The sequence below is a fragment of the Salarias fasciatus genome, chromosome 3, assembly GCF_902148845.1.
Source record: "Salarias fasciatus chromosome 3, fSalaFa1.1, whole genome shotgun sequence".
Taxonomy (NCBI): Eukaryota; Metazoa; Chordata; class Actinopteri; order Blenniiformes; family Blenniidae; genus Salarias; species Salarias fasciatus.
The window spans coordinates 23539138-23566951 of NC_043747.1; the positions used below are offsets into that span (position 1 = coordinate 23539138).

General features: G+C 49.6%; 1 protein-coding gene across 1 annotated transcript; it reads left to right on the plus strand.

Annotated features, from left to right (window-relative positions):
- Window positions 1-4018: 4018 nt before the first annotated feature.
- Window positions 4019-27517, plus strand: znf638 (zinc finger protein 638). The gene is made up of 33 exons (XM_030088042.1): window positions 4019-6892; window positions 8955-9016; window positions 9719-9757; window positions 9876-10259; window positions 13569-13795; window positions 13898-14064; window positions 14534-14668; window positions 15837-15935; window positions 16024-17206; window positions 17297-17413; window positions 17503-17537; window positions 17664-17816; window positions 17898-18023; window positions 18109-18147; window positions 18446-18571; window positions 18655-18781; window positions 18870-19037; window positions 19454-19488; window positions 19696-19860; window positions 19933-20067; window positions 20313-20351; window positions 20449-20589; window positions 20893-20981; window positions 21355-21378; window positions 21603-21999; window positions 22595-22657; window positions 22748-25708; window positions 25831-25927; window positions 26054-26155; window positions 26248-26484; window positions 26571-26687; window positions 26803-26924; window positions 27034-27517. The coding sequence occupies exons 1-33, from the start codon at window positions 4151-4153 to the stop codon at window positions 27085-27087; spliced, it is 10707 nt and encodes a 3568-aa protein (XP_029943902.1). The 5' UTR covers window positions 4019-4150; the 3' UTR covers window positions 27088-27517.
- The last annotated feature ends 297 nt before the right edge of the window (window positions 27518-27814 follow it).

Below are 27814 nucleotides of genomic sequence, written 5' to 3' on the forward strand. Positions count from 1 at the left end.
TCACTCATTCCATTTCTTTTTATACATAACGGTGCTCCTGAGAGGGTCAAGGGTCACTCTCAGGGACTCACATTAGTGACCTGTTCGCTGTGGGATTTCAACCAGCAAACCCCTGATCCCAGGTCCGCTTCCCCAGCCTTTAGAAAATGCATGTCTTTAAATGGAATCACATATGCTTTTCTTGTTCCTCACTGTAAAACTGGAGAGTCTCCATGTGGTCCTCGAGGGCCACCGTCCTGCATGTTGCAGGTCTCTCCCTGCTGCAGCAGCATCAATCTAATGTTGATGTCCTTCTCAAAAATGGCTGCAGCCGTACAGAAAAGGTTTTTTTTTCCCTTATTTCCTTGGAGACGGAGTGGGAGCCACTCTTTTTAAACATATTTGTGTGGCATTGTTGTGTAAACTGGTATTCCAGAAAGCTACAATTTTTTTTAATTTTTTTTTTAAGTTTGACTTCAAAACTTTGTTGTGTGAACAGGGCCTGAATTTATTTCCTTGTTTCCTGGCTTGATTTTCCAGTTGACTTCAGCTTTCAGTATCTGGCAGTGCTTCAGTATGACTGTATCTGTTAGCCCTTTCCCACTGACCAATAAACAAGTTTAAACCCACTAACAGTCGGCTCCTCATGGCAGTGGGAAAGGGTTTTACAGGCATTTCGACCCGCGTCGCTCGACCCTGCAATCAACCCAGAAATTTGCCGGGTCAGTTTCTACCGGCTTTTAGTGGGAGGGACACATCCGGGAACTTACATGATGACGTCGACGCAGCGCAGCTACGTTAGCGCGCCAGTTGTTGTTTGTGGACACAGCGTGAGATTTCCTTCGTCAAGATGACCCAGCATTGGCAAGATAGCGAAACCAGAGAGCTTCTCCTGATCCGTGGGGAAGAGGAGATTCGTCTACAGGTAACAGGGACTGTGTTCCGCTGCATTGTTTACTTTCGTTTTGCTCCGTCGCGCTGATGATGTCATCAACGTGAGACACCATCAGTGCGGGAAAACACAGCGACGTGGCTCGCCAGCAGGCGGTTAGACCTGGGTCTGCAGCCTGTGGGAAAGGAGTCAAAAAAGCCGGTATTTAGCAGGTCGAAAACACGGGTCGACCCGCTAGTTGCAGTGGGAAAGGGGTATGTGACAGTACTGGGAAGTCAACGCTGGCTGTGACTAGACGATCAGGTTGGAGACATCCTGCAGAGAGAGAGATTAGCGTGATATATGAATACAAAGCTTTATATCGTGATGTGAGATGGTGTGGGTGTTACTGATGTGACACGGAGCTGAATCTGATATGAGAGTTAGCTATTTATATATTCAGTAGTGGATCTTTAGCAGTGATCTGAGCTCCTTCCCTCTTCTCAGCATTCGGATACCTCACTAGCAGGGAGGATACCGTAATTTTTTGGTCACATTTGGGCTGTTTCCTCAGTCCTTTGTTAATTTTATCTTGGCAAAATGTGTTTCAAAGTATCCATTTATTTTGGCTCAGTGGAGCTCCACTTTTGCAGCATGCCTTGAATTTTGTTTTTTTTAACAGTGTTGCCTCTCATGAAGCCCAAGAATGACAACGAGCTACACTGGAGCGTAAAGTTCCACTCTGAATTTTTCTCCTTTTTGAACATCAGACCATTTTGATCAAAGTAACTGATGTTATACACCGTTTTTCTCAGTTTGTATTCTTTCCAACTGAGAAATCAAACAATCTCGTTCACATGAATTCTAATCAGATCAATGTGCAAGTTTCCTTGCACTGAGAATAAAAACCTTTCATCTGAAGATAGTAAGTAGCTGGTTTTTTTTGTGAGCCAAACCATCAGCACCAGCTTGTTCTGGGTCAATGTTTATGAAAATGGCTGTGATAGTAGAGCGGGAGGCAGCCTTGTATTTTTAGCTTCTGGTGCTTTCACGCCAGCCCTGTATGATCCAGACCTGAGGTCACTTCAGGGACTTTCTGGGAAAGTCCACTTCATCTGTGCATGTGTGAGAGCACCCCTCAACTCGCATCCGGGTCTGACAGGTGAACTCTGATCCCCCTGAAACTGTGATTCTCAGCTCTCCTGCACGCAGACTTTCCCATGGCTGTATTGAGAGCACGTGATGTGGAGCACGAGTGATGAGGAAGTCCAGGTGCCCATCGATTGATGGTCAGAAGATTATATATCTTGTGTGTGGCTAGCCGTTAGCCGCCCACTGGGGTGGGACTTCCTGTTTCGTCTGAACCAATCGAATGAGCCGGTTTTCTTCTTCATCAGGGTTTACTGCTTGTGTGGTCAGTGTTTCTTTCGGGCAGCAGCGCCCCCAAATGAACAGCTGTTGTAATTGCAGCTACACCGGACTGTCCTGGTGTGACAGCAGCCTGAATGTACACTGAACAGAGGAACTTTCTTTAATGGAGGGTCCTGACTGTCGTCACAATATGGAGTCTAAACAGACAACAAACATGTCAGCCGCTCGACTGAGCGGTCACTTTGTCTTGGTGCTTTGCACAGTGAGCAGCAGCAGCAAGCTAGCACCACACCAGCTAGCTGTCGGGCAGGCTAATGGCAGCTCCTGTGCTCATTCATTTGAACCCTGGTGACAGCTGGATAGTTAAATGCCAGTGTTTTCAGCAATGATCTCTCATCTTGTCCAAGCCGAGCCGGACATCATTTGCTGATTCTCACACATCTCCTTTACCCGTGGAGTGTAGGAACCAGGGCTGGCCTGGGCTTTGGAGGCGCCCTAGGCGAGCCCGAGACGAGCGCCCCTTGGGAGCGTGCTTTTCGAGCGGTTCCGACAGTTGTTGAGCGGGGCTGGGGGTGGGGGTGGGGGTGCTGAGGAGCGATGCCGAACGATACCGATCAGTGCCGAGGAGCGCCGAGGGGCGTCAGACCACTGCAGAGCGGGCCAGCACGGACCGGGGCACATGGAGCACGGAGCATCGTGGCGCCCCCTGTACGACTGCGGCGCCCCCCCCCCCGGGACGTGGCGCCCTAGGCGGCCGTCTAGTTCGCCTATGCCTAGAGCCGGCCCTGGTAGGAACTGTATCTGTATGACGTGTAATACATATGTCACTGCCATTAATGATCAAAATTCAGGCTCAAACTAGCCAAACTTACCAGCTGCATCTTGTTCTAGGTCAGTGTTTGTTTGGCTGAAGCCCTGATGTGTGACCTCGCATATAAACTACTGATGCAATAGATCAGTTCCTTAATGCTTTGCACGTGACCATGTTGGCAACTGTGCTCATGCTTCATGCAGCTTCAGAGACTGACAACTAGAAGATTTGAGCAGAACCTGTAGTCATGCAACAGGAAGAACTCGTTCAATAGCATGTGCATGAAAAATGTACAGTTGTTAGAACATGCACACTGAAGACTGCAGGACACGTGCCCCCACGGAAGTGAGAAGATTATTCCAACTTAAACATATAAGAAAATATATATTTTTGAGTTATGTAGAGAAAATGAGATTGACGCCAAACTAAAATGAGAAACTGACGCAGGAAACTGACACAGGAAACTTACATTTGTCAAATCCCTCAGGGACCAGTTTCTTTATTTGTTGCCATTGATGTTGTTTACCACAGTAAGTATAAAAACTGTTGACTTTAAATTCGATGACATGCATGTCCATCTGCTGGTGCCAGCCTCTGGTAAAGGAAATAAAAAGGTTTAATTTGGTTAACGTCTGCTTCTCTTTGAGTCAGTTGATGTTTTCTCCATCTGTTTTCTGTTGTGATGAATGTGTTTCTGACAGGAAGCCTCCGCCACGAGCAGACAAGACAGGCCCGTCCAGAAGACAGTCGACCCTTCCAGAGAACCCGGATCCAGTCCTGCTGAATAACGCCTGTCTTTGTTTTTCAATTTTTACAGTGTTTCATTGCAATTGGAGTGTTGCGCACCCCCGTCTGCTCAAGGGCCCCTAACCCGCCCCCTCCCCGGAGGGCTGCCAGGGAGCCCACTGTTATTTGGACCGCAGGCCGCGTCTTTGCGGCTCGCCCAACTTAAAGCCCAGCTAGCGCTGACACAGATAAGCAACACTCTCTCTGCCGGCTGCCGCGTCACAACCTTATCAGGGAAATCGACCAAGTTGCCGACGTATGTGCCCTCAACAGCCCCGTCGCCGACTGCTGCCGCCATCAATCTCCTCAACCTTCTGAAGATTGCCAACACCATGTCCCATTCGATCTACAACCCCTACACTCCTGGAAATAAAGGCTCCACCCAAGGACAATATGGACCCCCCGGAGGGGGTTCCATCTCAGGACAGTATGGACCCCCCGGAGGGGGCTCCACCCCGGGACAGTATGGACCCTCCAGTGGGGGCTCCACCCCGGGACAGTATGGCCCCCCCGGAGGGGGTTCCACCCCAGGACAGTATGGACCCACCAGAGGAGGCTCCACCCCGGGACAGTATGGACCCCCCGGAGGGGGTTCCATCTCAGGACAGTATGGACCCCCCGGAGGGGGTTCCACCCAGGGACAGTATGGACCCCCCGGAGGGGGTTCCACCCAGGGACAGTATGGATCCCCCGGAGGGGGCTCCATCTCGGGACAGTATGGACCCCCCGGAGGGGGTTCCACCCCGGGACAGTATGGACCCCCTGGAGGGGGCTCCACCCCGGGACAGTATGGACCCCCAGGAGGGGGTTCCACCCAGGGACAGTATGGAACTCCCGGAGGTGCCTCCACGCAGGGACAGTATGGAACTCCCGGAAGGAGCTCCACTCAGTCACAGTATGGACCTCCTGGAGGGGGCTCCACCCAGGGACAGTATGGACCTTTTGGAGGGGGCTCCACCCCAGGACAGTATGGAACTCCTGGAGGAGGCTCCACCCAGGGACAGTATGGAACTCCTGGAGGAGGCTCCACCCAGGGACAGTATGGAACTCCTGGAGGAGGCTCCACCCAGGGACAGTATGGAACTCCTGGAGGGGGCTCCACCCAGTCACAATATGGAACTCCTGGAGGGAGCTCCACCCAGGGACAATATGGAACTCCTGGAGGGGGTTCCACCCAATCACAATATGGAACTCCTGGAGGGGGTTCCACCCAGTCACAATATGGAACTCCTGGAGGAAGCTCCACCCAGGGACAATATGGAACTCCCGGAGGAGGCTGCACCCAGGGACAATATGGACCTCCCAGAGCCCAGGCAGAGAGAGACCCTCGACTGACACACCACCTCAAACCTGAATCTGGCTTCAGACCTTCTGGAGCTTCTTCTACAACTCCAACCAACACTGGGGCGATCCCTTCACTCTCATCTATGCCCACCAACTACAAGCCTGAGCGAAGTCATGCTGGAATAGACGAGGACATGGAGAGGTCTATCGACATGCAGCTCAGCAGAGCCAGAGAGCAGGCCATGCGTCATCCTGTGGGGATGGACTCTTGCCTCACTGGCCCTCCAAGAGATGACTATCGTCAAGCAGGCACCTCTTATCGACAAAGACATTCTGATGTTGAAAGTAGCAGTGGCTCTTTGGACTGGTTACCAAGGTACAACAGAATTAGTGGGGACAATGTGTCTAATTCTAACTCCCCAACTTCTTCAACTAGCTACCCAGACAGTGGTGACAAGGCTGGTGAGAGACAAGGCGACTCAAAATCTTTTCCAGGCTTCGGTGAATACAAGTTCTCAGCAGGAGACAAACCTCCAGCAGCAGCTGAATCCAGTCGCCCCAAGTACAATTCAGAGTCAGCCGCAAACATCCTTCTGCATTTTGGTCTTGAAAAGGAGGACTTGGAGCATCTCATTGCCTTTCCCGAAGATCAGATTACTCCAGAGAACTTGCCCTTCATCTTGCGCCAAATCCGTATTCAGAAGAACAAGAGGACTTCAGCCGCAGTTCCGTCAAAGTCCTATTCTGAATCCCAGTCCACAACGAGCGTGAGTGGAATGGACAGACTGAGTCAGTCCGGCGGGGCAACAGTGCGCCAGGATGAAATGGCTTCTTCAGTTCTCCAACCAAGTAAAGTGATCGATTATGGACATACTGGTAAATACACTGGAGGGGTTGGAGATGACGTTGGGAGGGTCGGTGGTAGTAGAGGAAACAGTGGTGGGAGTTCAAGTATGGTGCCGTTGGACACCACCAACCGTGACCGAGAACCTTTCCAAAAAAGTACAACCGAGATTAACTTGAGCGCTGTGGTTTCCCCACGTGATCAGGGGAGCTCTGTTGCCAGTCTCAGCTCTTCGTACGGTTCGGGCCAGAGTGCCATGGCAGCTCCGAGTGCTGATGCAACCAAACACAGTCAGACTCAACCAAACCACGGTTCCCAGTCAATTCTCTCCACTTTGTCTCTGCCGAATAAAGACACTGACTCAAGGCCTCTTACGTCCCAATTCTCCAAACCCCCTCCTCTGAAACAATTGGATCCCAAATTGCCAACAAAGACTCAAGCCGCTCAATCCCGTACAGCTGTTTGCAGCATGCCTCCTGGCCAGCGTGGCATCGTGCTGTTTGATAGTCATAAAGACCAGAGTAAAACTAAAGCATCCAGTGCTCCCAAGCAGACTAAAAAGCAGCCAGCGCAGGAACAGGGGAACAACCAGAAGAAGCCGCAGCAGCCAGCGAAGCAGCCAACCCAGAAGCCGGTGCAGAACCAGCTCCCATCGCAGATGAAGCAGTCTCCAGTTTTCAGTTCTTTGAAGCTGGCGACACCACTTCCAATTGGCCCGAGTATGCCTATTCCCCTGCTGGACATCCCTCCAGTTGAACCACAGCTCCTCACCGCCGCCGCGAACCCGAAGCCTGTGCAGCAGCCATCTTCAGCCAGTCAGCATGCAGCGAGTGAACGACTCAAGAATCTTCCGACAGCTGAGCTGATGCAGGACTATGCTGCTGCCACCCCGAGAAAGTTCCCCCACACCTGTTCTCTCTGTAGCAAAGAATGTTCTCGCTTAAAGGTGAGTAGAATCATCCTTTTTTTAGGACCCATTCACACGGCTATGATTTCAAGAGAAAACACAAGAGTGACGTTGCTTTCTGGGAGTCCGTTTACACGACAGCGGTCTGCGCAGCCACTGAAATCCGCTCCCAAGGTGGAACCTTTCAAACACGCTCCGACTCCGTTGCCGGGTAAACGTACAAAAATGACACTTTATGGAAATGCTTCGACTCCGTCCCGAGTAGACGGCAAAAGCACAGCTACTGTGCATGTGTGCTACGACTGCAGCAGACAGTTGTTGTGCATATGCATGGTGGATGGACAATGAGTACAATGTACTCGTCCAGAGTGTCGTGACTCCCAGTCCAGATTCTCCTGGTCCTGATCCCAGTCCATAATCTCCTGGACTTGGTAGTTTTAGAGTTGACAGTCTAACTTCTTGCTCTGTCCACACAAATGCTTGTGTTTTCCTCATTGTTAGTGTTTATAGTGCGTTTCTCTCTGCACACGTGTGTGGGGGGTTTCCTTAAAAAACCAGCCAACCCATGGCCCAACATGCTAACCGCAGCGTTGCTGCCGTTCGACATGAAATGAAAACATCGAAACAATTTGTTTTTGCTTGAAACATCATGTAAACTGAGCCTTAATGTTTTTTTTTCCAACAAATAGCTGATGTTCTATTTATTTAAACATCATTTTTATTTTAAATCTTGTGTCACATGTTCACGTCTAACATCAGGGGGAATTGCTACGTTCTTAACAAGACTTCAGATAATGTGTGTTTTTGTCAAAGGACAGACTTCAATTATACATTTTTCAGATCAGGAGTTGTTGGAAACAGGATTAACTTTATTGAAAGTAGCAAAGACATTTGTGCCAGTTTTGTTTTAGTAATAGGAAGATAACTCCTGTTATTCCCGCCGTTTGTCATTTGTAAGCTGAGGTACTCTCTGTTGGTATTTGACTACGCCACGTTAGTTTTTTTTTTTTTTTTTAAGTTCTATGTTGTGATGAGATCTTAATACATATCTTGTGGAAAGAATCGTCTGTACAAGCTGGAAGATTCAAGACCCACTGATGTACCGAGGATGAAAGTGTCGGTGGAGTGGTCCGTATAAAGATGTTTTTTTTTCTCTCTCTCTCTCTCTTTGAACTGATTGAGTCCTGATAGTCTGTGATAGATTAAGTCATGTATTTAACAGAGTTAAGGTGCAGCTGGAGCTTGAAGTTAGAAGTCGTACATCGTCCGGAGATCTTGAAGATGTCCTTGTAAGGAGTCCAGCTCGGTCGTCCATCCAAGTTCTTCAGGTTCCTTCACCGTTTCGGATGATGAACTGTCTCCCATTTCTAATTTCTGTCCGTTTCATGGGATCGATGAAAAGACACAAGAAGAATTGGCAGCGACTGTCTTGTTTTGTTGAACCGTGATTTATAAGTTTCTTTTCTCAATCAGCCAGTGTATTATTTTCTCTCATGTCACCTTGTTCAAACTTAAATTCATATTTAATTTTTTTTTTTTTTTGCCCCACAATGACTGATTGTATTGGTCAAAACTGCATCTGTGTAAGTCTTCTGTCTCCCCGAGTGGGAACATCTGTTGTGACTACAAAACAGAACAACGTCCTTCCCTGAGATGAGAGACTTCCCACTGCGGCGCCTCAGGAAATCAACATCTTCCTCGTGCCTTCAGTTTCCACGTCGGGCTGTGCTTACTTCGGGCGTCCTTGTGCCAGGCTCTTTATTTCTGTGACCTCGGTGAAGATCATTTCCAAACATCCAAGCTGCCCTGACGCCTCAGAGAAGCCAGACATCGCAGGATCCAGACGAGCCCCTCTCCCACCTACACCACCACCAAATAAGACTTCTATTTGTAACCAATAGTGTGACTCGTGTGTTTGCTTCTTACTTATGAACTCAGCTTTATTTGTTTATTTTTGAATAATTTCATAAATGTATTAACTGATATCACAAAATTTCTTTGCTGTGGGAGAAATATGTCAAACAGTAATATTTCAGCCACTGAGGTTTGTTGTACAATTGTATGTTGGTTTTTCCTAAATGTTTCTCTTTCTGGCTGCTAGAATTGGATCGCCCACCAGAACACCGGCCTTCACCTTGAAAACTGCAGACTCCTTCGCAAACGGTTAGTCTTTATTTCACTTTTTCTTTTTCTTTCCAAAACTGAAATCAAAGTACTGTGCAGGCAAAATGCAAAACTGAAGAGTTGAAACCTTTCTCTCTGGATAGTTGGGACTTTCCCTGAAATGGTAAAAAAAAAAAATTACTTCAAGCATGTGAATATTGTCAGAATGACCAGATGCACATATATTTTAGTTCCACTTATAAAAATTAGTTTTAGAGTCACTTCTTTTACAGTGAACGAAGACAAAAATAGAGAAAAAAAAGATCATTCCTGATAGTACTTCTCTAAAGGCTTGCATTTTCTTTGACGATGGGTAACTGCCGAGAACACACTTTGGTTCCCGCCAGTTTTTTTGTCAATGTCTACATTTTATACCTGCTGCTGTGCTTTTTCATCGACAACAAATTAACTCAAACTGTAAAGTATTGGCGAACTCCTTGTTGCGAACAGGAGGGCAAATGTGTTCTAACTAGCAACAATCAGTCTACAGTTACCATGGCAATCAGATTTCCATAAGATTTCACTTTGCTACTTACATCTCAATGTAACACAAAGTGACAAAAATCACTTTGTTAAAGAGACTATTCTCAATTTTTATCATATTGAGAAAACTTTGTCCTGGATTCTCGCCATACTTGTTCAGTTGTTTCTTGAATGCAGTTTTTGAGTTGTTGTGTTTGAATGTCTTTTTCTTTCCCACAGATATCCTGAGTGGGACGGCGAGGTTGTGAAACTGACCAGGTAAAATATTTAGTCTTGAATCAAACCACTCCTCCAGTCCTTAGCCGCCATCACCCCAACCTCTCCGAGGTTCTTCCCTTGACTGACTTTACTTCTCCTGTTTTCTGCCTTTTTTCAGCACATCGAGCAAAAATGCCAGTCCTTTGCCCTCAGCTTCCGGTCAGCCACGTCACCAAAAAGCCCAGCTCAAGGGCCGCTCGGTTTCTCCCGGACCTCGAAGGGAGCGAGCCAGGCCGAGCAGCCGCTCCCGCTCCCGCTCGTACAGCCCCCGTCGCCGCCGCGGATCTCCAGACAGGAGGGACCGGGCCAGGCACGGCAGCCGGTCCCGGTCTCGCTCTCGCTCGCGTAGCCCCCATGGCTACCGCGGGTTGGAGGGCCGGAGAGATCACTGGAGCAGCAGATCCCGCTCCCACAGCCCCCGTCGACGCCGCAGTCCCGGCAGCTGGCGGGACAGACGCGATAGCCGATCACGATCGCCACAAACATCCAGACGCGCCCGCAGGTTGGTGAAAACTGACTCATTGACTGATGGGTATTTACCTTGGCGAAGCCCTACCCCCAAATGCAAGCAAACCAATAGCATTCAACTACCCAGGACTCAGGCATTCTGAGCATCAGACTCCATAGGGACCAGTTAGAACTGACCGCACTTTGGTTTTCTGGGCTACTAAAAAATTTTAAGATGCATAAATGGTCAATCAATGTGCCTGAGGCAATGATAGGATAGGCAACAGAGCTTCTTTTTTATCCCACCTGTTCCAAGGTAAGGCAACAGATAATCCTGTCAATCTAGTCTTATATGAATTATATGACGCTAACGGCATCGAGCTTTCTCAGGCTAGCCACCTAGCTTACCTGATGAATGCTGATGATGGGTGTTAGTTGAGGCCTCTCCCCCCGACTTTGGGATCTGAATTAGTCGCCGTTGTCAAAGCGCCAATGAAATGCATGACTTCTCATGTTGTCTGAGGCAGGCTTGTCCGAGTTGTCTGAATTAGCAACAGTAATTGGTGTTGTGGAATTTTTGGTGAATCGGAGCTGAAGATGACGAGTCAAGGTGTTGACGCTGCACAAGGAGGATTTATTGAGGATTGCAGAGGAAGCACACACAAATCAGCTGATTGAGAGCATGGCTGTTGCTCCGAGGAGAATCCAACCCAACTCTGGCATGACTTCCAGCCACGCCATCTCATATAGCTAGATCTCACGAGACTAGCAGATGCTGTTTCCAAGTGACTTCAGACAAAATAGAGCGGCCTTCACACTGTGTTGCTGAGAACTTTGAAAACAAAGCATTATTCCACATCAATCCTCCCTGCTGACAGTTTGGGGGCTCGTCCGGGATCTAAATACAGCATAAACGAGGTAAGTGCAAATGTTTCCTCTGTTAAATATTTAACTCGGGAAGTAATGCCTTACCTGTGGGAATGTTTGACTAGATAAAAGAACTATTTCATAGTTGATTGGAATTGTAAAAGCAAATTTCTAAACATAAAGAGCCAAAGATGTCCCTAAATTATTTGATTGGTTCTTATCAATCAATTGCTAATTATGATTAGTAAAAATTGGGTTGTAATAATAATTTTATTCTAATTTGGAACTGTGGCTGAGAGAGCTTAGGAAGAGTTTCTGGACTTGGAGTCTGGACGGCCTTGGGGGCCACTGGCGTGGAAGGGCTGAGTCCCTGAAACGACTTAGTTTTCACTCGGATCCGAGATTGGCGTGGAAGGGCTGAGCCCCTGAAGCGCCGTCGCGTGTGGAGATTTCTGCTGGTGAATCTTTTGAAAACGTGGTGAGTGTGATTCTGCAGGTCACCTCACGGCTCTGACTCTCTCTTTCACTATAAAAAAGGGGGTAAATAAAGAAGGTCATGATGCTGGGAGGTTGTTTAGGTTTGTAGAGGACATGTGTTGCTGTTTGTGTTGCTGTTTTGTGTGCAGTTATTGTTGTTTGTGCTAACCGTTTGGTAAACACCAAAGTGTTAAACAGGAAAAGAAGAGACAAGAAGTAGAACAGCACGGCGTGGTCTGATCCTGTTGAGAGTTTTCAGAAACTATTCGATGAGTTCAAACCGGTCGGGGTGGTCGGCAGGACCAAGATATTGGAATGTTTAGAAGAGTCACAATCTACGGCCCGAGTGATGATTTCTGGCTGGTTACGCAGACAACCGAGTGATCTGAGAACACCGAGAGAATTAAAGTTTACTTTAATGCATGGTGGTTTTGCATTTGCTGGTTCTGTGTTAAACACTGATTGTGACTCCTCAGTTGTGCCACAAAACCGGTTGTTGAAGAGAAGCATAAGGATAGACATGCTGAAGAGAGAGAGAGAGGCAGAGACAGGGCAGAGAGAGAGAGAGAGACAGGCAGAGTGAGAGAGACAGGGCAGAGAGAGAGAGACAGGGCAGAGTGAGAGAGAGATGGACAGACAGAGAGAGAGGCAGAGTGAAGTGAAGAGATGAAGAGTTTAGCCAGGTTTACACTTGCACGACTTTTTGCCACGATGTTGTCGTGGCAAGGCGTGCCAATCTGGAGTCACGAACCGGCAGACTCCCGCACTGTTCACGACTAGTTCACGCACAGTTCATGACCAGTTCACGGACAGTTGGCGCACAGTTCACGGACAGTTCACGAATGCGCCCGTCAGTGTTGCGAACTGACACGACGCATTCACGGCAAATTCACGCATAGTTTGCACATAGTTTACGAGCTTCCCGCACCGGCACGACGTGGTTGCGCGCGCAATTACGCGCGTCATATACGAGTAAAAAGGGGGCTTCCCCAATCCCGGTTCATTTTTGGATTTGATGTGGAACAGACAACATGCTGAATGTCAGAGACTCCATCACTGCGGAGAAGAGAAGATCCTGTACCTGTAGCTGCTCTGTGTTGAAGAGCAGCAGAAAAGGCGCTGCCTAGGGCCCCGGGCTGAAGGGGGCCCTGACGGACGGCTGACATCAGTCAATTTCAATGACAAATTCAAGGAGCTACACTTGATGCTGCAACGACAGTGGGTCGAAAATCCCCCGCATGGGGCCCTTTTCCGGGTACTCGCCGGTGGCCACGACTGGCACGCATCCTCCCGCATTTTCCCGATGCTTTCACAAGGAATTCACGGACAGTTGGCGCATAGTTCACAGCCAGTTCGCGATATTTTGTCGTGACCAAAATTTTGAACATTTTCAAAATTCTCGTCCGGACATGGCACGCAGTCCCGACGGGTTTACGCACACTTCACACCACTTTACGAGTGGTTTGCGACCGTTTGCGACTCGATTCGTGGCAATGCGTGCCACAGAATCGTGCAAGTGTAAACCTGGCTTTTGATGAACAGGAAGGAAGAACAGGGAGTTAAGAAAAATAAGCAGGGTTTTAACCATAGGGAAAGGTTTTCAACCTGTTTGTTTTGTTTCGTGTTTTTTACATATTTAAAATAAAGAATCCAATCCAACTCTGGCATGACTTCCGGCCACGCCATCTCATATAGCTAGATCTCACGAGACTAGCAGACGCTTCCAAGTGACTTCAGACAAAACAGAGCGGCCTTCACACTGTGTTCCTGAGAACTTTGAAAACAAAGCATTATTCCACATCAATTGGGGGCGGGGCTTAGCCAAAGGTCAATGGTGCAAGAGAAAAGAACTATGTGTATATATATAAATAAAATAACTAGTATAAATAACTTGTCGATTTTTAAGACAGCAAGGTCATAGCCTTTCAAATGAAGAGGGCTTTGGGCTGTAAAATACGATATAACCTTCACAAAATGTTTGAATCCTTGAAAGAGTCTTTTCTGTCGACCTCTCCCGAAGGTCGCGGTCTCGATCGCACCCCGTCCGGCACGACTGGCCCACGTCTTCCCGTCAGCGGTCCCGCTCAAGAAGTGACAGGAGAGAATCCCCACCGAGGAGACGAGACGACAGACGATCCCCACTGAGGATGAGCCATGATCGATGGTCCTCGTCGGAGAGGTCGCATCCTGACCGAAGGAAGTCGACCAGCGCAGAAAGACTGGCACAGAAGCTGCTGGCAACATCAGGTCGGACGGACGGCAAACTGTCTCTGACCCCGGCAGCTTTTAGTTCCGTGCGAATCCCTCTTGAGACCTAACGAAAACCCTGTTGCATCTTGGTCCCTGCAGCTGTCCAATCTCTCTCCGGTCAGACTGACATCGCGACCGTGATTAAGAAGTTGACTCCCGCCATATTGGCCGAGCTCTCCAAGAATTCGCCGTCTGTGTCTGCCTCTCCGTCGCCCCGATCCGGCCCGGCCAAGGCGATGGCGAGAAGTTCCTCTGCCAAGCCAAAGGTGCGTCGAGCAGATTAAGCTGTTATGATCAAAGACACCTTGGAGTCGTGACTCCAAACCAGAATTGTTGCTCGAACAAAGCGGTGTTAAACCTGCGGCTCTGGAGCCGCATGTGGCTTGGCAAGTATTTCTATTCTGTTGTCTTCTAAAATGACAAAGTTGTCTAAAAAATTGCTGTGAAAGAAGGATGAAACCACTCAAATCGGGTACAAAAACAGCCGTTAATGAAACCTTTTCAACCCTAAATCGTAATTGAAACTTCTTAGATGTACCGTTTCTGTCCGTTTTTTAAAACTAGTGTATATATAAAACTTTAGCAGCTCCGTCAGACTCTTTTAAAAGATTTAAAGTCGTTTTGCGGCTCCAGGTAAATTGGATTCAGTGGAAGATCTCAGAAAAATATTTTTTTTTCCATCAAGGTTGTAGAGCCGTGGTCTAACCGAAGCAGCGTCTTGTCTCGTTTGCACAGGCAGCTAAGTCTTCACCCGCTCATGAAGTGCGACTCGATGGGGTCAACCCAGCTCTCTCTCACACCGACATTGAGTTCGCTTTGAAGCAGTTTGGAGAAACTGACTCGGTTACTCTGTTCAGGGCCACCTTTCAGGTAGGTACGCTAAACCGCTGGAGTGCTTCCAGTGGCGTTTAAAGGCTTCTGACTCGTTCCTTTTGGCTGCTTTCCTTTGTCATTCTTAATTCGGGGTGGGTACCGTTCACATCGGAACTGATACCCGATACCCGCTGCAGCGAGCATTATCTGCTTCATTTTTTGCTGAATTTCAAGCTCTTTCTCGTCATGCTTGTTTGTTGACATGCCAGCTGCTGACGTCATTACACGAAATGCTTTGTTGGTGTCCTGCATGGAAAATCGCCAACTCTTCCTCTCCCTTTGTGTTGTCACAAAGATACATTCGTGTTCCGAAACACGGTATCATTTGATTTCATGTGAACTGGTACTCTATAGTACCGACGAATTTCAGTCGGTACCCATCGCTATTCTGAAAGTATCTCACTGTTTAGATCAGTGATGTCAAAGTCAGTTTGCTTTATTTGCCACATGCAGCCCAATTTCACCTTTTGAAAAAATGAGCCATGACAACGTTTATATTTATTCCTTAAAGGTTTTCTCCGTTGTCGTGCAGTTTACCTGACACAAGTGTCCATATTGTCACATAACCAAATGATTTCTATGGAAAATGACTCCAATCTGAACAAAAAAAAGCCAAAATTAATGAAACCGCTTGGTGCAAAATACAGTGAAAGAGTCCGAAAAGCCTTAACTGTTGCATTCTGCATGTTTCTGCAAACTCACCCTGACTGCTCAGCTCGGGTCTCAGTGTTGTGTCCACTGCTCTTCTGAAGTTTGGGCCAGTTTTTGCCCTCAGGCCTGATGTTTGACAGCCCTGGCTTACGTCCCGTTTACAGGCTCAACATGCGAACTCCATCATTTCCAATCTTTTCGTTGCCATGTTAACGGACAAAGTTGCAGAGTACGCGCAAAATGAAAACTTGAGATGTTGTGTAAACGGGCTGAATTCATGAAATCTGTCTGAAACATTTTCAGTTAAATGTTTTAAACGTGAGATTATGAACATTGGTTGGGATCCATGTTCAATAGATCTGCTCGATGCTTGGAATTCTTCCAATAACCTTTGACCCCCAGCTGCCGAGGTTGCATAAGAAGGGCGTCAGACATAAAATCTGGAAAAGAATTGCACACTCTTCTGTGTTTGGACAAAGTGACTGAAGAGCCGTGTGTGTTTGTGCACATGTAGGGAAATGTGATTTTCAAGAAAGCGGAAGATGCCGAGAAACTGAGGAGGGCCGAGAAGTTTTTCGTCAAAGGCATAGCCGTCAGAGTCAAGAAATTCCAGGTATTGAAGTTTTCCTGTCCATTTCTGCAGGACTATTCCACAGTTTCTCTCAGTGATTGCATTAACCCTGAGCTGTATTTTACTGCAGCCCTCCACCGAGGCCATCATCTCCACAGCCGGAGCCGCCAAACCAACAACCTCAAAGACTCAATGTGCGACTTCGTCCTCGTCCGGCGCCAGGAAAACCATGACGGGCAAAATTGTCACGAAAGCAAAAGTCTTGGTTTCCAAAGCCAAAAATGTCTCAACAAAGCAAATAGTCAAAGCTGTGAAATCAGCTAATCCGCCAGCGAAAAACAAGGCGGCTGAGGTTAAGAAAGGTTTGACTCAATCTGTGTCCAAGACATCCAAGAGTCTAGTAAAGCCACCTGGCCCCGGCGATTCCAAGCAAAAAGTTTTGCCTAAAAAGACCATCGCTGGCAGTAAGCAGTCTTCTGCAGTGTTGAAAAAGACAGAAAAGAAACCAGCAAACAGGACCGAAGCGGCTAAAGGCGCCACTCCGGTTGAAAAGAAGGTGTTCGCTCTTAAAGGGTCACCCGGAGCCCAGCTAAAAGCTCAGGCTTCCTCCGGGGCTGTCCAAAAAGCAAAACTGAAAGGAACGTCGACAAAGCCCGCGTCTACAAGTGCTGTCGTTGGAAAAAGTGCTGGCGAGGAACCCGCCGTGGCGAAAGCAGACGCCGCGAAACTCAAAACAGAAGACACAGTCACGACCCCCCAGGCGCCTGCAGCTCAGGTGGAAGAAAAGGAAGCCGCGGCCGTGACGGTGCCCGCCAAATCCGCAACCTCAGAAAAACTGTCCAGTGAAATCACACAAGTGAAAGTGGAAGAATCAGCCGGGGTGCCTGAAGACGAGGTTACGGAAACGAAGAGCGAGGTGACTTTGGACACACAGCACCAGGAAGAACTTTCCAAAGAAGACGGAAAAGCTGAACCGATGGAGCTCGGAGAAACGGAAGCGCCGGAGATCGTGAAGGTGGAAAGTACTTCTGAGAATCCAGTAGTTAAGAAGGACTTAACCGATGAGTCCAGTGAGAGCCAAACACCCCCGAACGCCACTGCTGCCACCGCCGCCGTGCCCCTGGAACCTCTGGATCCTGCTCTGACACTCAAAACCGAGGTCAAAGATCCATCGCTGACCGAGAATGATGGAGCTCCAGATCCAGAGTCCACTAAACCAGAACCAGAGACCAAAACGGAATCCACAGGTGGCTCAGCCGAGGAGACCTCGGAGGCCAAGCCAGTGGTTGAAAATGTGGAGACCCTTCAAAAAGGTACGTGAATTAACGCATTTTTAGTTGACAAATCAGCACGAAGAGACCAAAACTTGTATTTTGTGTCTGATTCACATTTGTCTTGTGTAGATGTTGTGATTGCGGTTCAGAATCAAACTGCTCCGGAGTCACAACCGTCCAGCAGTGCTGCTCCGTCCACGACCGTCAGGGAGATGATCGGAAAATACCTGAAAGTGGGACGAATCAGTAAGGAATCTCTTGGGCACAGAAGTCAGCAGATTGGACGTGTGATCGACTTTCATATTTAACCATGTGTTTTGATTCTTCCTCCACAGGTTTCGTCGCCAAGCATGTCGTCCTGTCGCCTCGGGTAAGTTCTCATTTTGCTCGACTTGCTGCGCTTGGTCTGTCACGTCAGTCTGTCAGTCTATTTTTTTACAAGTGCTTTTTATATCTTCAAAATCATAACAGAACATCTTTGTTGTGTGTTTTCTAGTTTCTTTCTCAGGACAACACGGTGATATTTGTGACCCAGCTGCCCAAATACTCCGACAGCTGCTACACTGAGAAGCAGCTGGCCGATCTCTTCACTCCGTTTGGATTCCATTACCAGGACGACCACATCTTCATCGCTCCCCAGACGCGCATGGTGAGCCGCTGGTCCTCGCCCAGTCAGCTCGGCGATCCGGCGCCGACGACACTTGCAAACGGTCCGGCTTTTCATTTCCAGGCTTTCATCCGCATGCCGACAACAGAGATGGTGCAGAACGTCCTGAAGGCGTCGACGAAGAAGGACTTCAGTCTGTGTAAATCCAAACTCTGCCTCAAGGTGGTGGAGAACAACTTCACGTCGCCGGTAAGCAGGCGCCCGACACTCGGTGGTGGAACGAGGTCAGATTCCACCGTAGCTTCTAACGGCTCCGACTCTGCCTCTTTTTCAGCTGGAGTTTTATAAATGCCTGATGATGTGGACAGATATTGTAAGTAACACACACTGTTCTCGTCAGTCTGTGGCTCTGTGTACCAGACGGCTGTTGACTAAAAACCGTTTTCCTGTTCAGAGGACAACGGTTTCAAGTGCAGCTTTTAAAAAACACCGTCTCCCTAGAAATGACGGACAATGCAACTTTTCTGAAATGCTTCTACTGAGCATTTGCATCATTTCCGTTTCTCTTTTATTGTTAAGTTCCCCCAGACAGCTTTTGGTGGTGTGAATATATGAACCCTGCTGGTTTGTACGTCCAAATCCAAAATGTCCCCCTGCTGTCCTCTGTGCAGAAGCCGGTCGCTCATGGATTTGAAACAGTCTACATAGAGAACATCTCACCGAACCAGGCTCGAGAGCTGGTCGAGGTTTTGAAAACAATGGGATCCGTAACGAACTACGCACCTCTCCTCAACAAGGTACGGACGCGCACACACAAACACAGAAGTGTTATGTCTGTCATTCGGTGTTTTCAAAAGTCTTACACGTGCGATTGTTCCAGGTGTTTGTGCAGTTTGACTTGGCTGAAGATGCAGATCGCCTGGGGGTTTGGTACAGCCTCCTCAAACAGAGGAGCGATCTCCGAGTGTACAGGCTGCTCAAACCCCACAGCCAGGAAACATCTCAACGTCAGTACCAGACTTCACTGACTTTACCTCGCGTCTGTCAGGAGGAAGTACAAACCATTTGAATAATGAAAGTTCTGCTGTTTTCCAGCTCCACGACTGCCTGCCAACGCCATGCCGGACAGCGAGAACCTGATACCTGGAGCTGCTGTCCTCACAGCCAGCCTCGTCCCAGAGCGCAGCACTGCGCCTTTCTGGCTGATGCTGCCAACGCCTCCGTTTCTCTTTCCAACCGCGTCTCCCTGGTTCGTCATCCCAGGTGAGGGCGCCGAAAACCTTTCCAGTTCACACTTCAAGGTTCACTGTGTACGGACTCAACACAGTCGTCATGGAAACATGACGCTTCCATGACGTTCTGAAACAAGGCACTTCCATGTTGTAATGGAAACATAATGCTTAGTTACCATGGAAACATGACGCTTCCGTGTCGTCATGGAAACATGAAGCTTAGTTACAATGGAAACATCATGCTTCCTTGTCATTTTACTTAGTTACCATGGAAACATGACACGCTTATGTCATCATGGAAACATAAGGCCTTCATGTCATCATGCTTAGTTGTTACCATGGAAACATGATACGCCTATGTCGTCATGGAACCATGTCACTTCCATGTATTCTCCAACAGCAGAAACAAACCCTGAGTTTGACCAAGTGACTGTTTTTGCTCCGTAGCATTCCAGACGATCAGAGAACAAGCCGACATTGAGGTAAGCAACTAAAAAAGCCCACTTGGCATTTAATCTTCCGTGGAGTCCAGTGGATCATGACCTTCAGAAGAACGCACATCACTGTTTATATTTCTGCTCACAACCAGAAAGATGTAGAACTCTCCTGAAACTCAGCAGAAGACTGAGATTTAGTGTTTCAGAGCTGCCGTCATCTCCTGAAGGTGAATGTTTGACTCTGCCCATCAGAAGGCGGTCGGCTGTGACTCCGGCGTCTACACGGTCATGATCACGGGTCTGCCTGAGGAAGGCTACAAGCAGCAGGACGTCGAACAGCTGGTGTGGCGTCACCTCCCGGAACAGAACCTGCACTCCTTGTTGTACAACGTGACGGTGCTGCCGCTGCAGCGGAGGGTGAGGAGTCACACTGACGTTTCTGTGTTTCTGAGTGAAGTGAAGCTCTCACACCGATCTGTTTGCCCCCAGGCTTTCGTCCACTTCCACAGCCGGACGGCGTGCTGCGATTTCATCCAATCGCAGATGACGAGTCCTTTTGTTGTCAACGGCAGCTCACTGGCCGTCCACATTGTGCTGCAGGACATGGATCCTGGCTTCAGCGAGGTATGGAGGCTGGACGAGCTTTAGCAGGAGGGCAAAGATTCAAGGGGTGGGGCGATCGCAAAGGCCTCTGGATTTCTTTTTTTTTTTTATTTATTTATACTTCATTTTTAATTCTTACATATTGTTGTATAGAAATGTTTGTTAGAAATGTTTTATTTACAGGATTTTGGAGATGCTTTACAGATAAAGTGAATTGGATTCAGATTATGTTGGTGTTGATATGAGGTGTTTTAATGTCTTCACAGGAGACCATGTACAGGAGTCTGATGAAGTGGAGCAATGCTGTGAGTCTCATGAATATGTCAAGTGGAAGCTGCTGGTTTCCTGTTTTTTTTTTTTGTCTCCTCTGTTCTAATTGATGCTATTTTGTTTTTTTCCCAGCGTGTTCCAGAGCCAGACGCTCTGGAGGAGCGGCTGCTCACCGTGGAGATCTCTGAGGTGACTCTGGAGGTCATCAGGGCGGTCCTGCGCGAGGTGACGGCCGTGGCGTCAGTCGTCAGCTTCCTGCCGCTGGCAAACCGGGTACGAGAACTCAAGACACCTGCAGGTTTAACTTCAACATGCACAGAGTCAGCACGGTCGTCATGGAAACATGATGCTTCCATGATGTCATGGAAAAGGGATGACTTCATGTCGTCATGGAAATGTGATGCTCTTGCTGTCGTCATGGATACAGGAATGCTCCTCATGTCCCTGACATTTCCAGTTTGATTCACACTAACATGTAAAAACAGCCTGAAGTTTTCCAGTGAATCGTTCTGTGACTTCTGTTGCTTCATTCCTTCTCCGCCCTCTCATCTCTGTCTTCCTCGCCGTGTCGTTCAGATATGCTTCGAGATGGCCGCTTCCAGCGGCGTCACGGACGTGGTGGAGAAAACGGCCTCGCTGGGCAAGCTGTCCTCACCAGAAACCTGGTATGTGTTTCTTTAAGTTCAGGCTCCGTTTGCATGATAATTGGCACGATAAGTGGAAACCCGTCTCTTCCAGGTTTCTGTTTCAGAAAAGTTTCACGTTCACATGGCAACGTTTTCAAAACGACGTCCGTTTCCAATGTAATGGTAAAAACACTGGAAAAAAATTCCACCTTGGGAGCCGTTTTCAAACCATTTTGCGGTTGTTTACAGTGCCTCTGAGCACTGTTGTCATGGAAACGGACGCCCCAAGTGCATTGAAACTTGAAATCGTTGTGGTGTGAACGGGCTCTCAGTTCAAGGTTACGCCAATGATCACCCAGAGTCCTTTTTTTCTGCCACTGATCTGACCAAACGGTGTTTTTCCTCCACACAGGAATCAAGTCAAGCGTGTCGAGAGGTGAGCCCTGCTCTTTGTGATTGTTTTCTCTCAGGTCATGACAGTTAAAGACCAGACATCCAGTTGAGTCTCTGGATTATGGAGGCGGTCCACAGCTGATGTTAAATCACACACTTCGTCAAGTATTGATTTTCAGGACGCTTTGACTTAGAACCTCAACGAGGAATTTCAGCTGAGATGTTTCACGTTTGTCTGACTTGTAGTGTTTTTATCATTAATTCCAGTTTAAAGAGCCTGAAAAAACGTCTCCAAGATTCCAGTGACGACGCGATCGCCCTCGAGAACGAGCCGGAAGCACCTCTGCCTGAAGCGGCGCCGCCTGAAGCGCCTCTGCCTGAAGCGGCGCCGCCTGAAGGGCCTCCGCCTGAAGCGCCTCCGCCTGAAGCGCCTCCGCCTGAAGCGCCTCCGCCTGAAGCGCCGCCGCCTGAAGCGCCGCCGCCTGAAGCGCCTGCGGACCAGGAGAAACAGGCCAGCCCCGCAGCTTCTGCCGGAGAGCCGGTTCCTGAAGCCGTTCCGGCAGAGCAGGATCAACAGAAGGCAGAAGCCGAGTCCACCGGCTCTCCAAAGCCGCACGGAGAGGCGGAGAAAGCAGAAACCAGAGGCGAGCCGAAGACCGCGCCCGTGAGTGCCGCCGATACGAGTGCGGTCCAGTCCGACGACGGCGCCGCCTCAGAATTCCTGAACATCAGTGAGGACGTTTACAGAGCGATAGCCGCCGCAGTCCACGAGCACAGGCTGAAAAAACAAGCCAGGATGCCGAGCAAAGACAGAGAGGTGACGCTCTAACGGGGAACTCTCTGCTGTTAACGCTGCACCTCGGGTGTCCGATCACACGACAGCGGTGCTGGGAGCCAGTGAAAACTGGCCGTCTCCGCGTAAAATGGAGAGAAATGCAACTTTTTTGAAAATGGTTCCCTCAAAGGAACTTTTCAAAAATGCTCCGAAGTGTTGTCGTGTAAACAGGGCCTAAGTCACAAGTTTCTGCATGAAACTAACTTTGTATTTGTGGTTGAGAGCTGCTAATTTCTTCTACATACTTGCATATTCTCATGTTGTTTGCTATCAATTTTGGTCTAAGTGTTGCACCCAGTTTTCCTGAAGACTAATTTTCAGTGGCCGTGGTTTTGATTTGCAGACTGTGAACTATGCGATGTGAAGAGTTTTTAATTTGCTTCGTTAACCGCTTGAAAACTGACCGACTCTGATTTCTGCTCAGGTCTCCAGCAGAAGCAGCACGAGCTCAAACAGCGGAAGAGGTGGAAGCACGAGACAAACGAAGGTGAGCACGGTTTTCCTCCTTTCCAACCTCCTGCTCGAGCCCACTAACGACCACATGTTTCTGAACGCTCGCTGTTTCCTCTCCCCCCAGGGCCAGAGAGGCGTCAGAGATCGCTCGGCTTTCAAACAGTTTTGTTTCGATGAACTGAATTTCAACTTCGAGGACTTTGTCACCGTTGACGAAGTTGGCGCAGACGCAGAAGACGCAGCCAACGACGGCCAGGGTTCCTCTCCGTCGAGACAGTCCGCCAAAGAGAGAGAGGAGCAGCAGAGCTCGCACTCGCCGTCGGCTCACAGGCGGACTTCGACCATGTCCACAAGGGACTCCAAGAGCTCGCCCTCCTCCTCTTCCTCTCATTCTAAGACCGGTCAACCATCTTCAGGCTCGACCTCGGTGTCGCTGAGAAAGCATAAAGACTCACCAGAGCCCACTAAATCCCCCAGCAAGCCCTTCACCAAGCCCCCCTCCTCCGCCTCTCCTGGTCACAAAGCACAGCCCACGGAGTCAAAGTCTCCAATCAGAGCGCCACATTGTTCACCCTCTTCAACCAAGGTATCGGCAGCAGCTGAGGTCTCACACAGTGCAGCGGCAAAGACTGACCACAAGGTGTCAGAAGAGGCAAACCCAGCACAAAGTGTTGAGTCAGACTGTAAAACGGAAGCATCAGAGATGCCTCCGCCTGCAGAGGGTCAGCAGTCAGAGCTGAGGAGAGACAGCCAGCATCTGGGGGCTGATCTTCAAGACGACACTCCCAGTGATTCAAAGAAACTCAAAGGACCGGATGGGGGTAAAGATGAGGAAGAAGGGGATGAATCTGAAAATTACCAGATCCTCGATTCAATTGATGATGAGTCGGAAGAACGGATGGATGAAGACGAGAACCCGGATGGCAGCTCTGAAATCCAAACTCTAGAACCTGAACTCGAACAGAGTGTGGCTGACGGAGACTTTCGGATCTTGGACAGCGTTGGAGACGAAGGCCCGGCCGGCCCCGAGGAGAGCAGTGGAGTAGAGATGGACGCCTCTGTGCAAGTACAGGACAAAGGTAGTGGACATCAGACAGCGATAAATCAACAAAGCCATCAACTGGACCAAGGTGACTGTTCAACGAAGCTGCTGGCGGAGGAAGGGACGCCTCAAGTCGACAACAGGACTGATAAATCTGCAGACAAAGATCAAGAGTTGGATACAAGTGATGAAGATAAAAACAGGGAAAAACAAGGAGAAGGAACTGTTTCAGAACAAGACAACAGAGCCTCCGAAAGGGACGAACAACTATCAAATGATCAAGACACCTCTGACAGATCGGTGTCGGTGGGTGATCAGACAGGAGCAGAAGACGCTGGGCCGAAAGGTGAAACCTCCAAGGATCAGATCAGAGAAGTGGAAATAAAACCCCCTGGAGAAGAAGAAGACGCCTACCAGGTCATCGATTCTGTGGACGAACACCCAACGTCTTCAACCACAGAGTCAGAGACGGAAACCAAGAGGAGAAGAACCAGGAGGCAAGAAGTGACAGCAAAGAGAGAGGATGGGCCGACCAGGAGGAGTGGTCGGAGGACCAGAGCGTCTGAGGCGGAAGAAAAAGAGAAATCGCCAATAAAAATCACCAGTGAGAAGCCAGCAAAAGACAGAAGTCCAGCAAGAGACCAAGCTGTCAGTGAGAGTACAGAGGAGGTGATCTATGAAGTTGTAGATTCTGTCGAGGAAGAACCCGTTCAGGATGAACCACAAAGGTCTGGCAGAAGAAGAACGACCAGAGGAAACAAAGAGAAGGCAACAAATCAGGCGGAAGCGTCTGGAAAACCTGACGGCAAGGCAGAGAACAAAGACACCGCTGACAACGAAGCCGTCGTCACCACGAGGTCTACCAGAGGGCGAAGAGGTAGAACGCCGAAGGCAGATTCCTTGGACGACACAACAAAGACAGACGAGACACCAGCAAGGAAGAGGAAGCCACCGGTCAGGAGTTCTCAGGAACCAAGGCGAGAGGAAACGCCTTCGACTGAGAGCCCAGAGGACAGCAAGGACGCTTCCTACGAGGTGCTGGACTCGGTGGAGGAGGAGATCGTTCAGGAGCATCCGCCCACGCCAGTACGGAAGAGGGGAAGGCCCAGGAAGAATGTGAAAGCTGCTCAAAAACAAGTCGTAACTCAGAAAAAGGACGAGACAGAAAATAAATCGGAGCATAAAGAAGATGAAGAGGAAACATATCAGGTTGTTGACTCCGTGGAGGAGGAGACTCTCGCAGATGAATCTGAGAGCGCCAAGAAGTCAACCTCTTCTAAAGACGATGGCGAGACACCAAACACGGAGTTTACCAAGGATGCTGTGGTGGAGGAGGAGGAGGAGGAGGAAGAGCCGACGTACGAGATCGTGGACTCTGTCGAGGATGAAGAGGACGGCGTCGGCCAAGCTCCAGAAGGGCTGGTGACCACGGAGGAGTCCAGCAGAGCGAGGGAGGAGGGGGGGGAGACAACAGACCAGGTTCCTGCTGAGAAAGAAGAACTACAAACCTGTGAAACGCCAACGGAGGAGGAGACTCAGGCTGCTGACAGAGTCAAGGTCAGGGGTGGTTCAGAGTCTGAGAGCTCGAACCGGAATCCCCCCCAGGAGGCGGAGACGCCTGCAGCAAGCGCTCTGGTGAACCTGGATGAGGTGAGCGAGGAGGAGGAGGATTACCCCGACGACACCGCCGAGGAGGAGGAGCTGAAGAAGAGGCAAGCCGCTGCCAAGCAGAAGCAGGAGGAGCGGAGGAGCAGGGAGCGGGAGGAGGCGGAGCGCAGGAGTCGCAGCGGCAGCAGAGGGAGGAGGGGGGCCAGGGCCCGGGACGAGGTGGAGGAGGTGGAAGAGGTGGACCCCCGGGACCTGGTGACCCTGGACGAGGTGGGGGCAGACGAGGGGCCCGACTCGGAGGAGGAGCTCCAGACGCTCGTCACCCTGGACGAGATCGTGGAGGAGGAGGAAGACTCGGGGAAGGCGGAGCCAAGCCAGCCGGAGCCCCGCCCACTCAGCTTGGAGAGCCAATCAGTGACACCCCAAACCTTAGAGGTCAGACTCAGAGAGTGTGTGTCTCACTATCAATGTTGTACAGTCGCACACACAGTCGTAGACACACACTCCGGTCCTTTGTTTGACCCGATTCTGAAGGTTCTGGTGTGTTTCGCTTGCAGACGGCGGAAGAAGCTGGTAAAGGTGATGAAGAGGAGAACAAAGATGAAGCTGAGACAACCTCCAAACCTTCAAAGCGCAAACACATAGAGGAGACAGGTGTGTGTTACTGTGTGTGTGTGATCCAGATCTGTTGTCGTGATGTCCAGAAGTCGACGTCATGACATGCAACTGACAACTCCCATGGTGCATTTCTGCCGAATACATTCTCATTTCCCGTTTCAGAGGAGAGCAGCAGCTTTGTGACAGTGGACGAGGTGGGGGAGGAGGAAGCTCCGCCCACCAGGAAGAGGGGTCGACCGAAGAGGAAGAGCAGGCAGACGCCTGGTAACTGTGTGTGTGTGCATGAGCGTGTGTGTATGTGTGTGTGTATTTTATCAACAAATAGAAACAAACTGTGTGTCCGTGTCCGTCAACAGCCAGACGGTCCACCAGGGGGCAGCACCAGACCCTCACGGACAGTCAAGAGGACTTGTCTGTGGTCCAATCAGAGCCCAGCTCCACCCTGCCTGACACGGTCCAATCAGAAGCTGACTCCGCCCAGTCCGACATGGTCCAACCAGATTCTGGCCCCGCCCCCTGTGAGCCTCCGAATAGGCTGACTGTGGCAGCGGAGGAAGAGGGGGAGGAGTCATGGAGCCGAGCAGCGCCTCCAGGTATCTCCGCCTCTTCGCTCTCCTCTATTCCTGCTCCTGCTTTCCCTCTTTCACCTTCCTCTCTTCTTCCTCCTCCTCCTCCTCAGTGGGCAGCAAACGGCTTCAGCAGCTCGTCGGACCCGAAGCCAAGCGCTCGCGCTCCCAGTCCCCGTCCGTCGACACGCAGGTCAAACTGCCGCCATTCAGCCCGGGCAACCCGCTGGGTGAGAGAGAGACTCAGACACACACACACACACACACACACACACACACACACACACACACACACACACACACACACACACACACAGAGTGTGATTCTTCTGCTTCCCGTCGCAGGTCAGGAGTTCGTGGTCCCTAAATCTGGGTTCTTCTGTAACCTCTGCTCCGTCTTCTACCTGACGGAGAACAAGGCCAAGAGCGTCCACTGCAGCAGCAGGAAACACTACGAGAACCTGCAGGTACACACACTACAACACACACACACACACACACACACACACACACTCACACACACACACTGGACTACCCGCCCTCACCGGTCCGTCTGCTCTTCTCGTCCTGTCTCAGAAATACTACGAGAAGCTTCAGCAGAAACCGTCGGCGGGCTCCGTCTCAGACTGAAGCGGCGTTTCTGTGGCGAGGAGGCGCTCGGACATGCCCGGCGCCGCCACTCGTGATGGACGGTCGTAAACGTACCGAGGTCACATCGGAGGGTTGTTAATATAACGCTCCGTGTTCATCCTGTGCAGCAGGACGGCTTTGATTTTCCCGGATGTTTTGACGGAGGCTGAAGATGTTGAAATGTCCTCCGTCTGATGGAAATCCACTTTTTTAACAGAGTTTAACAGAGAAAATTTAAACACAACAAGTTGCTGCTTTAGTTTTGAAGGTGACTCTGGACTCTGGGGGCCAAGATGTCGATATATCGTGTTTGTTCGTTGGGATATCCTCTTTTGTTTTGTTCCTGAAAGTAGGCTTTTGTTTCATGTTTTGACGGCGCGCTCTCGTCTTCATGGATAAATCTTTCTTTGTATTAAAGAACATGGATCTGTTTCAGTGTCGTCATTCAGTGGAATAAATCTGAGTGAAGGTTGAGTGTATTTTATTTAGTGTGAAAGAAGTGTTCCTTCCTCCAGAGGAGTGTTTGAAGTGAGAAAACAGAAGGACGCTGCAGCCGGTGAACACAGCTCATCTGGACTGTTGTTTTCCAACTGGGGAACCGGACTCGTCCAGCAGGTGGCGCAGCGAGTCACTCTGGATGCTCAGTTCCTCTGGCAAAGCTGGATGTCTGCTAGATGCTCAAACTGCGAGGTGGTGGAGGGGTGAACTCTGGACCACACGTCTCTGA